The 15,405-nt window shown below is 43.8% G+C and overlaps 1 protein-coding gene across 21 annotated transcripts in view; it reads left to right on the forward strand.

Annotated features, from left to right (window-relative positions):
- Positions 1-15,405, forward strand: part of ATP9B (ATPase phospholipid transporting 9B) — a 280,109-nt gene that overhangs the window by 124,777 nt on the left and 139,927 nt on the right. For 12 of the 21 annotated variants that reach the window (XR_013525960.1, XM_035271402.3, XM_035271403.3 and 9 more), the window contains 2 exons: positions 578-653; positions 9,084-9,160. The exons of 3 other annotated variants lie outside the window; for them this stretch is intronic. Coding sequence is in view for 13 of the 18 variants with exons in the window: in XM_035271402.3 (XP_035127293.3) it covers positions 578-653; positions 9,084-9,160 (153 nt within the window). In the remaining 5 variants the exon portion in view is untranslated. The remainder of the gene's footprint in view (positions 1-577; positions 654-9,083; positions 9,161-15,405) is intronic. 6 more of the 21 variants (XM_078348295.1, XM_054244341.2, XM_078348289.1 and 3 more) reach the window with 1 other exon arrangement.

Here is a 15,405-nt window from a genome sequence, read left to right on the forward strand (position 1 = left end):
AATAAGACCTCATAAATAAATATTAGAAGATATAGTACTTTCATGAAAATTTAGAATTATTTTGTGTATTAATGTTAAGCACTAAAAACAATTGATTACAGGAGTTCTTTAAACTTGTAGTTTCAAATATATATATATATATATATATATATATATTTTTTTTTTGAGATGGAGTCTCACTCTGTCACCAGGCTGGAGTTCAGTGGCAGGATCTCAGGTCACTGCAACTTCCACTTCCCGGGTTGAAGTGGTTCTCCTGCCTCAGCCTCCTGAGTAGCTGGGATTACAGGCAGGTTCCACCATACCCACCCAGCTAATTTTTTTTGTATTTTTAGTAGAGACGAGGTTTTATCATGTTGGCCAGGATGATCTTGATCTCCTGACCTTGTGATCTGCCCGCCCCAGCCTCCCAAAGTGCTGGGTTACAGGATAATCCCTTTTTTCTGACTTTTATTTTGCACTGCTGTTGAATTGGATTGAGCTTGTGGACCTGTTTCTAACACTGGGGATATGGAAGGCATGAATCATGAACAATCACTAATTTGCCAGTTTTGTTTCTTTTTGTTTCCCTGCACAGGAAGACAGTGACCCGCCCATTCATGAAAGTCTCAGCATAGAAAATACATTGTGGGCAAGCACCATTGTCGCATCAGGTGAGGAAAGGAAAACATTTTCCTCTGCGTGTGATTGCTCCCAATAGATGATGCTTTGTTTTGTCCAGGGACTCCAAACAAGTGTTTCTCACAGTGCCCTGAAATACTTAGGGACCTTACTAAATGCAGACCGCAGCTCAGTGGGTATGAGACAGTCCTGGGAGTTTGTGCCAAGGCCTGTGCTGCTCGTCAGATGCTGCACAGGGTTCTCAAGGCCGAATACAGGGAGAGGCGCTGCAGCCTTCCTGCAGAGGACAGGCATGTTCCGTTCGTCTTTGACCTGCTTTTTTTTTTTTTTTTTTTTTTTTTTTGCCAAGGTGGTCAGGGGGAAAGCAGGAGGGGGCTGTGGGTAGCTGAGCAGGAAGTCGGGGGACCTGTGGAGTGGGGGCGATTGGCCCAGCATGCCGTAGGAGGCATTGAGCCTGTCAGGGGGCATGGAGTGAAAAAGACTCCAGGAGCGGGTGGGGCCAGAATAGGGGGACCCCTCACCTGCCCCGATCTCATAGTACAGGTTCTCTCTCCTGTCGAGTGGTACAGGGGGGCCCAGGATGTGTCAGTGTTCCTTAATGAGAGGCCCCACGGAAGAGCTTGGGAAGCCAGTGATGGTTTTAGGTGGGTCTGAAATTCCTCCAACAAGGGTTGGCAGGAGGAGAGCATGGCCAGAGTGACTGTGGAACAGAAAAGTATTGAAAGAGGCCAGGTGTGCTGTGAGAGGTAGATGACGTCAGATATATCATGTTATCAGATACTAGTTGACACTGAGGATGACGTTTGAAAGGAAGCTGATGAGAAATTATGTGGCACTGACGGTGATGCTGGGGAGGGCGTTGAGCAGGAATGGTTTGGTGCTGACGCTGGTGCCGATGATGGTGCTCAGCAACAGGGAACTCTAGAGGTCGTGAAAGGTGATGGCAGCCACGAGTGCAAGGCTAAACTTGTTGGAGCTGTGTCTTCTCAGTGCTGCCCAGTGCTGGCAGCCCTTCTCTTCAAGATGCCACTCAGTCCCCATGCGTGTGCATGCAGTCCCCTTTCTACACCAGGCACGGTGATGTGGTCTGGGGCAAGGCAGTTACAGATCTTGTCCTGGGCGAGCTTATGGTTTTGTGGACAGAGACTAAGAAAGCGGTACTAGATAATGTTACCATGCTGCGTATCACAAATACTGAGTGCTGTGCACATTTTGTAATTCAGGAAGCTTATATAGACCAGGTCTAGGGACAGCTTTTCTGAAGAAGAAACACTTAAATTAGGTTTAAAGAGTATGCAGATGCCGCAAGGTGAGATGGGTGGCAGGAACAGTGTGAGGAGCATTCGTGGCAGAAGCCAAGTGCTGAGAGACAGCACCTCGAAGAAAAGGATCCAAGGGCCAGTGTGCCTGGCCATGGAGAAGGAAGGTGTCACCACAGGGCAGCTTTGTGTGCTTGTGTTTAAAATTTGGCCTGCAGGTGTGCAAAGCTACACAACAGATTCCTAGAGGAGGACACGTGTTAGCTTTTGGGAGGACAGAATTTGAAAGAGGATTAATCTTATCCTAGAGTTTTAATCTTTAAAAAATGCTTGACGGGTATATGACAGTTTTAATAGGGGACAATTCTGTGGGTGTTTGATGATTTTTATATAAATTGTGTCTAAATATATAAATATTATATATACATATATAACATTGTATTTGCATATGTAAATGTTATACAAACATTTATACATACATATATATGTGTATGTATATATATATAAATTTCTTAACATATAAAGAGAGATAATAAGGATGGTTTTCCATAAAGAGATCTCAGAGGTGAGCAGGGCAGGTCCTGGGCTCTGTAGGCCTAGGAGAGGGACTTCACACCAGGAGCACATCTCAGGGGTAGACACATGGGCCCTGGGCTCTGTAGGCCGCAGGGAGGGATTTCACAGTCGGAGGACATCTCAGGGGTGGACACATGGGCCCTGGGCTCTGTAGGTCTCAGGGAGGGATTTCACAGTCGGAGGACATCTCAGGGGTGGACACATGGTCCCTGGGCTCTGTAGGTCTCAGGGAGGGATTTCACAGTCAGAGGACATCTCAGGGGTGGACACATGGTCCCTGGGCTCTGTAGGCCTCAGGGAGGGACTTCACACTAGGAGGACATCTCAGGGGTGGACACATGGGCCCTGGGCTCTGTAGGTCTCAGGGAGGGATTTCACACCAGGATGACAAGGGGTGGACTTGTGGTTCCTGGGCTCTGAAGGCCTCATGGGGGGATTTCACACCAGGAGCACATCTCAGGGGTAGACACACAGGCCCTGGGCGCTGTAGGCCTCAGGGAGGGGTCTTCACATCATGGGCAGGCACATTCATCCAGCGAAACCTGCCCTGAAGCTTTCTTCATGCTGCTGTCTTGGTGTTGCTGAGAGGCATGAGTGTTACCAGTCTCTGCGCTAGGTGGTGAGTATGGTCAGTGCTGGCCTGGCCTCATGCTGAATGGCTGCCCTTGGGAGGTGTGTTACCCTTGCCAGTTCCCACAGAGCTAGGCTGCACCTGGACCAGAATGGAGTTCAGCTGCACCTTCCTCTAAAGCCAGTGTCCTCAAGGGCTTGGCCTCAGTAGTGATACAAAAGCATTAATGATGCAGGACTCAGAAGCTGACACATGGGGAGAAGGCTTACCTTTTCCATATGTAGTTATTGCAGCCTGTTTTTCCATCTTATTGATATTGATTATTGTTAATTAAGGATCATTCATGAAGATAGTAATGCTTCTCTTTTTTAAAATACATTTCATCTTTTGTTTGCTGGGGCCTGTATAAACGTGAATTAAAAGTTGTTACTGATCCCTAGCACTGTTGATTTGGGGCCCTTCTCCTGAGGAAGAAGGAAGCTCCTTGAGCTAATGCTTTTGAGACATCCTGACCTCAGTTCTCTTGATGGCCTTGGCAAGTGGGCACCGCTAGCTGGACAGGAATCGGGCCTTACAGCATGCTAGCCCTATCCCATCCTTGCCATCTAGCATTCAGTGCCATGTCTTCCTAGTGGGCATGAAGATGGCTTTTAAACCATCCACTCGAGAAGCTTAAGTAAGGTGCCTTTAATGTTAGTTTGTGCTCAAACATCTTTAAATGAAAGCTTTTTCTTTCATTTCAACTCTTAATGCATAGGTATCTATTTAAAAGCCTTATTAGTATGAACAGTTACCAAATTCTGTATATTATCACATGCTATATCCTAAGGAATGTTTAAAACACTCCAAGATTTCCGGAGTAACCTAAGCACCCTTGTATTCTTTGTAATTGATTCTAAGTCTAGAATTCCTCTTAACCTTTAAAAGTTGTATCTCAGTTGAATTCAAGTTGACTCTGAAGGGGAGGTGAACTCGGTCCTTCTCCCCTGTCCTAGAGCTCTGAATGCTTGGGAACCAGGACTCCAGTTAGACATGACAGACAGATGCACCAGACAAGAGGTGACCCAAGGCAGGACACAGGGAGCCTGTTGTGCTGCCTGAGGTTGTGCTTCCCATGTGGATTTAGAAAACTTGTTCTCTAAAATACAGAACCAGGTCCTGGAGAACTGCCATGTTTATTATAGTGAGGAGCATACGAAGGAGTGTTCCTGATGCTCAGTTGCTACAAACCTGGAAGGAAAGCTGGGCTCCCTAAGGCAGGGTCAGCAAAAGTATGACAGGGCTGTCAGAGGGCAGTCCCTGGCCATGTGGACCTACACCTGGGTGCAAGTCTTCTGGTCACTCAGTGGGCCAGCCGTGTGGTGTCTAGGCCTGGGTGTGGGTCTTCTCTGTCTCTGTGTCCTGGCTGTGTGGACTCTAGGCCTGGGTGTGGGTCTCCTCTGTCTCTGTCCTGGCTGTGTGGATCTAGCCCTGGGTGTGGGTCTCCTGTGTCTCTGTGTCCTGGCTGTGTGGATCTAGGCCTGGGTGTGGGTCTCCTGTGTCTCTGTGTCCTGGCTATATGGACTCTAGGCCTGGGTGTGGGTCTCCTGTGTCTCTGTGTCCTGACTATATGGACTCTAGGCCTGGGTGTGGGTCTCCTCTGTCTCTGTGTCTTGGCTGTGTGGACTCTAGGCCTGGGTGTGGGTCTCCTCTGTCTCTGTCCTGGCTGTGTCGATCTAGCCCTGGGTGTGGGTCTCCTGTGTCTCTGTGTCCTGGCTGTGTGGATCTAGGCCTGGGTGTGGGTCTCCTCTGTCTCTGTGTCTTGGCTGTGTGGACTCTAGGCCTGGGTGTGGGTCTCCTCTGTCTCTGTCCTGGCTGTGTCGATCTAGCCCTGGGTGTGGGTCTCCTGTGTCTCTGTGTCCTGGCTGTGTGGATCTAGGCCTGGGTGTGGGTCTCCTGTGTCTCTGTGTCCTGGCTGTGTGGATCTAGGCCTGGGTGTGGGTCTCTTGTGTCTCTGTGTCCTGGCTGTGTGGATCTAGGCCTGGGTGTGGTTCTCCTGTGTCTCTGTGTCCTGGCTATATGGACTCTAGGCCTGGGTGTGGGTCTCCTGTGTCTCTGTGTCCTGACTATATGGACTCTAGGCCTGGGTGTGGGTCTCCTCTGTCTCTGTGTCTTGGCTGTGTGGACTCTAGGCCTGGGTGTGGGTCTCCTCTGTCTCTGTCCTGGCTGTGTCGATCTAGCCCTGGGTGTGGGTCTCCTGTGTCTCTGTGTCCTGGCTGTGTGGATCTAGGCCTGGGTGTGGGTCTCCTGTGTCTCTGTGTCCTGGCTGTGTGGATCTAGGCCTGGGTGTGGGTCTCTTGTGTCTCTGTGTCCTGGCTGTGTGGATCTAGGCCTGGGTGTGGGTCTCCTGTGTCTGTCTCTCAGCTGTGTGGATTCTAGACCTCTTGTTGGGGGTCTCCTTTGTACTCTGTATGCCAGTCTTGGTCTAGATTTTTTACATCCTGGGACCCTGTGCACACTTGTCATCAGTTTTTCTGGATTTGGTGTGTGGTAAGAGTTGTGTGTGTAGTCTCAGTGTCTACCTTGCTATGGGGTCAGCCCAGGAACGCCTGCCTCAGGGAGCAGTGTACGCTGAGGTTCTGTGGCAGTTGGCTCCTGGAGGGCATCTGTAAGTTGGAGAGTGTCAGAGGCTGGTGTGTGAGGCCCTGCCTGCTTTCGATAATGTTATCTAGCAGGTTTGTGTTGTATAATTGATAGTCAGCAAATACATGGATATGTCACTACCTGTCTCTCATTACACACGTGAAATACGTATTTACTTCTTTTTAGTAAGCATTTCACATTGTTTTGATTTAATAGCTTAAGGCCATTAATTGTTTTCTTAAAGTGGTCTAGGTATTATATTTTGTGTTTTTATATAACTTTCTTATGAATCATCTTAATTTGAATTTGTGAGGATTGGTTTATTATCTGCAAATTAAATATATCAGTGTTTACAAATAGTAACTAGAAGTGTTGCAGTAGGCTGATCGTTGGAAATGTTAAGTGCACTACTTGTTTTAAAGTGCTGGATTATGTTTGTGATAGAAATTAGAAATATTTATATAAAGGAGAGTATCTTTTTCTACAAAATTTGACCTTGTTAGCATGCTTTGTCTTGCTTTGCATCATGAAAGTTGTTTGCTTAAAATACAAGTGTACTGTCAATTAGAAGGTGGTATAATTTTGCATGAAATTTTCTATATGGCATGCAGCAAGGAAGTCACATCATAACTGAGAAAGTAACTGTTATGTGAAATTGTGACTGAACAGAAGTTGGACGTAGAATTGGACTGTAGAATGCCTTGCAGACTTGAACCACATAGTAGCCTCTTTAGAAGCTTTAGAAGCAGGCTAAGTCTCAAGAGCCCTAGTCACAGGGTCTGTGGGGCATAGGAGTAAGTGTGGTCATATTTTATGCCTCCTTTTTGGGACCCAAAGCATCTGAATATTTTATATTCATTTTTAACTGTAGTCAATTTGAAGTGTGCAGTTATGGATCAGGCAAATATAATCACTGGCTTTGAAGATTAAGTGCTCCTAAATCTTTTTAAATGTTTTACTGCAATAAATGGAGTTAAATTTTTTATTTCATTGTGAATACTGGACCACCAGTATTTCTAGGGTCCTATTAAGCACTGGTTTGTTGTTGTGGTTGTGGTCCCCCCACACCAAGACAGTCTCGCTCTGTTGCCCAGGCTGGAGTGCAGTGGCTCCGTCTCAGCTGCCGCAGCCTCTGCCTCCCAGGTTCAAGCAGTTCTTCTGCCTCAGCCTCCTGAGTAGCTGAGATTACAGGTACCTGCCACCACGCCTGGCTAATTTTGTGTATTTTTAGTAGAGATGGGGTTTCACCTTGTTGGCCAGACTGGTCTCAAACTCCTGACCTCGTGGTCCATCCACCGTGGCCTCCCAAAGTGTTGGGATTACAGGCGTGAGCCACCGCTCCTGGCCGGTTGTGGTTTTAATCTACCAACATAGTCCTGAACTCAGTTCTTTCTGATGTAGAAGTTTCTCCAGTTGGAGCCCGTTGTGAGGGAGGTAGATCTTGATTTTACATTGAAAATATGGATTTAAGTTTTGGAATTCTCCTGTTCACGTATTTTATTTACTGAGAAATCTTTGTGACGTTTTATATTCGTCATGTTCAGCTTCCTCTGACACAACACAAAATGTTTGTCATATTTTGTTGGCCTTTCGTGTCCCATTTTCACAATCCGTGATTAACCCCTTTCCTCTGTTCTTTTTGCCTTGTATATGGGTTTGATTCAATCTTTTAGCCTGAGAATGGAAAATGTTCCAACTCTTTCTGTACTGATTCTAGTTATGCCACATATTAAAAAGCATGACAGAAAAATTCATTTATTTAATTCCAGTGAGTATTCATTTTTCATGAGAATCAAGTGAGAGAATACTTATGGGAGCCTTTAGCAAACGTTAACAGACTATACAAATATTGTATCAGGACCTCTGTTAAAAATTTGTTATGTATGCCTTGTCATTTATCACATTTAATTTTGGTACTGTAAATTGTAAGGCCACTCTAGAATCCACTTTGCTCATCAATCTGCTTTTAGGTCAAGGTTTTCTAGCTTGATTAATTCTTGGAAATACTTCTCTGAGATTTGTTCATTCTGTTAACGTTAAAAAAATTAATTTTGCAGTTTGCCTTGTTACATCATTGTGATAATTTAACATTAGCAGGATGTTTATATTTTGATTAAGTTAAACTAAAGTGACGAAACAGAAAATTCTGATCAGATGATATTTAGTATTTAGCTTCACTGATAGAAAGTAATTCTATGATTTTTTTGAAAGCTTTTTATAGTACTATTGTATTATTATATATTTGATATGTCTTTGCATAGTAAGTGTAGTCTAATCTCGGAAGTTTATGTGGATAATAGTCAAGACGGCATTTGTGTGTCGGCATTTGTGAGCTGGCCATGCCTTCATGAACTTTCACAGACTGAAGCTTCACACTTCCTCAGTGACATTCAATCAAAAGAGAAATATATATCATCTCTGCACATATCACTGCTGGGGAATACTTTACATCTTCCTCCTTCCGAGATTTCCTAGAGAGGAAGGTGTAAGCTATATGATATGTAACATATCAAGGTTCACAGAAAGCTGAGAGAGTTCATATCAGTCATCTTTACTTCAAAGAGCCTGTCTTATGATGCTCTAAATTTCACACAAGTTAATGTGACATCAAATGGTTTTTGTATAATTATTATAGTCAGTTCTGTAGTGATAATTGCACTGAGTATTATGTGTATATACTTTCTCACCTTAATTGTTTCTCACCTTCAAAATTTACAAAAGTTAAGGATGACAATTAGGAATATAAATTATAAGTGGCTGTAGTTTCAGGAAGAGACTTACATGGTCTTTAGTACTGACGTTCTAGAAGTAAGTGCCCTTCAGCCTTTGCAATCTCTGGGTCATTCCAAGAGTATTTTGTTATTTTCTCTTAAGTTTAAAAATTATCGTATCTTTTTATGTACAGAAGAGAGTAATAGCTTCTAAGTGCAGAATCAGACATTGTTTTTTTGTAATACTTCTATTTTAATTGAATACATTTTGAAATGTTAGCAAAGGCTGTCACTGATACTTAGTAATATTTTGGTCTTTACAGTGGAAATATACTGAAAGAAAGTGGTTCAGCTGGTACCACGTTTGTTTGCAAGTCAAAGGCCAAGTTTGATCAGTTAACCTCTTAATTAACCTTCAGTGATAGAACCAGCATTTTAGTAGACAGTAGTGAAAGACCATTGTCATTCTTTCTGTTGTCAGTGAGAGCAATGTTAGTACATTTTCTAATGTTATAGGTAGGTACATTTGTATGACTTTATCAGAGTCCATTTTCAGAGCTGAGATTAGATTTTCTTAAATTAGCCAAAATAAATACACTATTGGATACATTTATATAAAATAAAATAGTGTGGTAATGCTTTCCATCAAAACAGTTAATTAGAAAGTGTTATCTTACTCACCTTTAAAGTATTTCTATAAGGACCACTCTCATGTTTTCACAGGTACTGTAATAGGTGTTGTCATTTATACTGGAAAAGAGACTCGAAGTGTAATGAACACATCCAGTCCAAAAAATAAGGTAGGCTAGATTGAGGAGCGACTGCTTTGATGACCTTGTTTTTCCTTTCAGTAAGAAGGTCTGCACAGTTCTGAATAGCTTATTCTTTTGGCTTAATATATTTCTTAAAATAGACTTTCAAAAATGTTGGTGACTTAGGATATAAATTATCTGTATTTATATAACAACATTCTCATACTGAAGAATTTCCAAAAGTATCATTGCTTGGCTAATCAGTTTTATATGTGTCTTAAATTTTCATTGTTAGATATATAATTTGCCTGTAATTTGATAGTTTATCGTGGCTGTCTAATTTCTTATCTTCAGTCTGTTTATTTTACAATTTGCGCTCTTTTATGTTGATGGTTCATTTTAAAATAAAGGAATCTGTATTAATTTCTTTTAGTATTCAATTTGATGTTATAGTATCAGACCAGTTTATTTATTTCCATTTCATAAGAAGCATGTTGAAAGCCAAAATTTAGTTTTAAAGACTGATTATATCCTAAATTGGTTATATTTCTAAAATTGTTATTTATGCATCTAACGTGTGTAAATTGAATTATACCAGAAAGTCCGAATCATCATTAGTTGCTATCTTCATGATACCATACATGAGATGAAGCCACAGTATGTGCTAACGTCCAGTTAACGAGAAGCTCTTCCTGAGTATTGATTTTACTCATTTTTATTTAAAATGTAATTTGTGTGCATTTAAATGAAACAAAAAATCTTCACATGCATTTATGCCTCACTCTGTGGGCAATTAATAGTAAAAGTTATTTTTTGCTATTTTTTGCTGGAAGTCCTATTACAACACAGTGGAAATTAAATAATTCTTTGAAAAGACAGGCCAAGCATGGTGGCTCATGCCTCTAATCCCAGCCCCTCAAAGTGTCTCTACTAGAAATGAAAAAATTAGCCAGGCATTGTGGTGGGTACCTGCAGTCCCGCTGTGCATTAGAACATTCTAGTTTTGTAGTCAGGCACGGTGGCTCATGTGGTAAACAGCAAGAATTAAATCCAATTCTGTAAAACTCCAAAGATGCCCTTTCAATTATGAGATACATTATGCCAACACTAAGCACATTTAGAAGGCAATTTTTTAAGAAAGGAGAAACGAAATCTCCTTTTACATAAATGTAAAAGTAAAAAGAAAAAATGAATCTTTTTACTTTTACATTTATGATGATGTTTGAGAGTAAATTTAATTTTCGATATGAATTTAAAATCTTAAAAGTTACCCTGCCTTTTACTGTGACTTTTTTAGCCCATCTTTTTCTTCATTCAACTTATTTTCTGTCATTTTTTCCTCCAGTCAGTCTCTATTATTTCTTCCCACCTCTACCCATCAAGCTCTTTACCAGGGTCCTGACTCTGAGTTGGAACAGCCTCTTGGTTTTGCGACTGTGCTTTGGAATCCAGCCCTGGAAGCTCGCTTCTGAGTCCGTGCCCAAGCCTTGGTGCACACTGGTGCTTCTCTCAGCACATTCATCCTTCCCTCTGAAGTGGGATTGGACTCGCGTGGGGTTGAACCCAACCCTCATTGCTGGTTAAGAAATGGTTATAACTAGGTTGTGCAAGGCAATAGGTTCTGTACTGTCTAGCTACCTTGTGGGCTAGAAATTCTTCCAGATTCTGCTGTCTCTGCATTCTTTCCCTCCCTCTTCTTTTTCCTGTTCCTCTCTTCTTCTCCTTTCTTAAAAAATTGTCTTCTAAATGTGCTTAGTGTTGGCATAATGTATCTCATAATTGAAAGGGCATCTTTGGAGTTTTACAGAATTGGATTTAATTCTTGCTGTTTACCACGTTAGCTTTTCAACCTGATATACAAGTGTTCTTTCAGTGGCTAGTATCTTCCTGGTGCTTCATACATGCTCAGTCCTCCCTTCCCAATAGGGATTCACAGTAGAAGTTATAGCTCTGGCTTGGAGAGCACTTACCACGTCGTGGGCACTTTTCTAAAACTTTACATGCATTACATCTTGAATGCACAAGACAGCTCCCAGGGAGAAGAGTGTGTTCCTGATTGTAGAGCAGGGGAGATTGCAGGGCATGCAGTCGTGCTGTGCCTCCAGACAGAGCGCTGCAGATTGTGAAGCTCTGGGCATGTAGTTGTGCCGTGCCTCCAGACAGAGCGCTGCAGATAGTGAAGCTCTGGGCATGCAGCCGTGCTGCCCCTCCAGACAGCGCTGCAGATAGTGAAGTTCCGGGCATGCAGTTGTGCCGCGCCTCCAGACAGAGCGCTGCAGATTGTGAAGCTCTGGGCATGCAGCCGTGCTGCCCCTCCAGACAGAGCGCTGCAGATAGTGAAGTTCCGGGCATGCAGCCGTGCTGCCCCTCCAGACAGAGCGCTGCAGATAGTGAAGCTCTGGGCATGCAGCCGTGCTGCCCCTCCAGACAGAGCGCTGCAGATAGTGAAGTTCCGGGCATGCAGTTGTGCCGCGCCTCCAGACAGAGCGCTGCAGATAGTGAAGCTCTGGGCATGCAGTTGTGCCGCGCCTCCAGACAGAGCGCTGCAGATTGTGAAGCTCTGGGCATGCAGCCGTGCTGCCCCTCCAGACAGAGCGCTGCAGATTGTGAAGCTCTGGGCATGCAGCTGTGCTGCCCCTCCAGACAGAGCGCTGCAGATAGTGAAGTTCCGGGCATGCAGTTGTGCCGCGCCTCCAGACAGAGTGCTGCAGATTGTGAAGCTCTGGGCATGCAGCCGTGCCGCGCCTCCAGACAGAGCGCTGCAGATAGTGAAGCTCTGGGCATGCAGCCGTGCTGCCCCTCCAGACAGAGCGCTGCAGATAGTGAAGCTCTGGGCATGCAGCCGTGCTGCCCCTCCAGACAGAGCGCTGCAGATAGTGAAGCTCTGGGCATGCAGCCGTGCTGCCCCTCCAGACAGAGCGCTGCAGATAGTGAAGCTCTGGGCATGCAGCCGTGCTGCCCCTCCAGACAGAGCGCTGCAGATAGTGAAGTTCCGGAGAAGGTTTTCCTTAGATTTGGTATTTAAACATCTTATAAACTGACGCATAACCTAACAGGAAAATGGAATGTATAAATTTGAATATGTACTTAAATATTTCTGAGTGTTAAATGCTGGTTTTATAAGAATAAAATTCAGGATAATGTCTTTAGCAAGCTACACTGGGTGAAAGGTAACATGTAATTTATCCAGGGGAACCCTCCGCATTCATACATGTTGAATGGAAAAGAATTGTGATATTTGTCTCTATTTAATAGACACAGGAAGGTGGAAATTACTGTTTATTGCTTATAAGACATTGTTTTCCGAAGACGACATCTCAGTGTTCTGTTGCTTAGTAAACCAGCAAACTCCTGGATTTCAGAGAACGCTGGTGCGAACAAAATGGCACACGTACAGGGGAGATCTCATCTGATACTTACCTGCACTTGACTGGATTTCTTCAGGTCGCAGAAATGTTCCTAAGGCTCCATTCTGACAGCTCTCTTAGTAGACGCCGTATTGGGACATGGAGACATTGGAGTTCATTGACAGCAGAGAAATTGAGCTGGAAAGAGATATTTCTGGAGAGTAGTGGTTATCAGTCTGGAGAGGCTGAGTCATGCTGTGATGATAAACTGCCTCGCGCTCCGCAGTGCTCACCCAGGACTGTGTTACTCATGTTCCGTGTCTGACGCACGCTGGCGACTGCTGCTTGTCATGTTTTCCCCGTGTTCTGTGTCTGGCTCAGGGTGGCAGCTCCTGCTGGTCACGGTCCCTCAGGGCCCATCTTGGAAACACATTTTCATGACCACTGGGATAAGAAAATAATGATGTGGCAAATTACATACTAACTGATTCTTAAGGCTTTGCCAGCAAGCGACACAGGTCACATTTCACTGGCCAGAGCAATTAAATGGCCTCGGCCAAGTTCAAGGAGTCAAGGAATTGCACTCCTAGGTCATGTGCAGAAGGAGGGAAAATTGGAAATACTTTGTGAGCAGCAAGAGCCATGAACAAGATTTCCCAGGGCTTTTACATAGCATATAAAAAAGAGGAACCTTCCAGAACCCAGACGAATATCAATATTTAAGGGATAAGCAGAGGAAGAGAAACCAGGGAAAGAATAATGAATGAAGAACGTATTTCAGGGAGTGGTCACTGGTCAACAGTGTGCTAGGGACAGGGAAGCTCATTTGGGGTGAGAAATGGAAAAGAGGTGAGTTTTAGCAATGAGGAAGTACTGGTAAAGTTAGGGTTGACGGTGCGTTTATTAGGGTGGGATTCAGATGCAGGCACAACTGGAGAGCTCTTCCAAGAGTTCAGGGGAAGGAGGGAGTGCTCTGTTGTGGGAGCCAGGTCCAGGGCAGGGGCGAGGGAGTTCTGAGCATCTTCAGCTGGCAGCCCAAACAGCGGCGGTGGCAGAGGTGGTGAGAATTGGGCTGACTATACTGGAACAGAAAAGATTTTATTGATTTTGTTTTTTTCTGGTGAGAAAAATCAATACCACAAAACGGTGTTTTTAGTAAAAGAATAGAGGGTTTTAGAAATAAAAATATTAATTCTATGGAAGAATAAGTTTAGTGGGAATCCAGTAGTAACTTAAACATATGAGGATAAGATTACTTAAAAGAAAATTATATAGTATTATATGGCCACCACAGGAACCGTGGTATTACTTACCTGATTTGTAGGAAATATTTCCAGTCAATCAGTATCTCTCTCTTTCTCTCTCCTTCCCCTCTTCTCTTTCTTTGTCCTCCCTCTCCTTCTCTCCTTTTTTCTTATTCACTCTCTCTATATTTATTTCCTATCTTCATTACAGTGTGTATAGGGACCCTGACCATTCACAAGATTGCTTTAAGTTCCTAAGATTGAAAAATGCTTCAGTAAAGTCTGATATAAGAAAGATGTTAATCGTAACAACACTTTAGCTAGTGACATTGATGCAACATGGTAGGACTTTGAGACAGTTCTTAAAGGGATCAAGAAGGATGAGAGACTAACACTTGAGGCTCATACATTGTTGAGCAATGTGAGGGACCCAGCTGTTGTTGGGAATCTCAGATCTAAAATAGTGCCAGTAACTAGAGTATGGCTGCTCTTAGGCTGATGTTCAGGAACCCCAAAGCAGAAGCAGAGATGGGCTGCTGGGCTGGTCCAGAGGTACTGGTTGTCAGATGGATGTGTCAGCAGAGAGCCAGGAACAGCAGGTCATGATACTGGATGGCAGGTGAGAAGGCTTCTTACGGACTAGGAGTTCTGACAGCAAATTAGTTATTGGTGGTAAGATTTGGAGTACACTGATGAAAATGAGTTGCTGAAGTTTGGAGGCTGCTGCACTAGATTATACAAAATTGTAAGCTTGTGTATAATATTTTGGAGAGTATCCTTTCCTTCTTACAAATATTTTCTGCCAGGTGCAGTGGCTCATGCCTGTAATTCTAACACTTTGGGAGACTGAGGTGGCCAGATTACTTGAGTCCAGGAGTTCAAGACTATCCTGGGCAACATGGTGAAACATGTGTCTCCCAAAAAATACAAAGATTACCTGGGCATGGGGGTATGTGCCTGTAGTACCAGCTACTCAGGAGGCTGAGGTGGGCAGATCTCCTGAGCCTAGAAGTTAGAGGCTGCAGTGAGCTGTGATTATACCGCTGCCCTCCAGCCTGGGCAACAGAGCAAGACTCTGCCTCAAAAAAAAAAGCCACTATTAGAGATTGCATGTGAAGGCAAATTGAGCATTATTTCACATTTTCTACTTTTATCCAGTAATTGATCTTCTAGGGAGACAAGCTTCATACTCCTCAATTGCTTGTAGCTGTCTTGTATAAATTAAGTTTAACAAATACCACATTTATTGATTCATCTTCTGCTGAGACCAGCTTGGTCGTGGAGACTGCAACCCAGGCGGCACTGAAGGAATGAAGAAACAGACACAAAGATAGAGTACAGAAGTAGGAAAGAGTGGGACGTCAGGGGACTGACAGCATTTCAGAGCTGAGAGCACAGAACAGACTCTGACCCACATATTTATTCTTTGTGAACAAGTGATTATTTTTAATAGGCAGGTGCTCAGTGTTTTTTCCTAGAATAAAGATAGACTAAACAGGCAGATAGTGCCTGTTCACTGCTAAAATAGAAACAAGCTGGAAAACACTGTTTGAGAGTCAGCAGTGGGGACAAGGTCATGTATCCTGTGTTTTCAGAGCTGGTTTGATGAGTGCATGACTGGTACATACTGCTTACTATTCGATAACACCCTGAGCAGTTTTCTGCCTGGGGACGGCTAGATGTTCCTTGCCATCATTTCTCA

This window comes from Callithrix jacchus, chromosome 13 (assembly GCF_049354715.1).
Source record: "Callithrix jacchus isolate 240 chromosome 13, calJac240_pri, whole genome shotgun sequence".
NCBI classification, from domain to species: domain Eukaryota; kingdom Metazoa; phylum Chordata; class Mammalia; order Primates; family Cebidae; genus Callithrix; species Callithrix jacchus.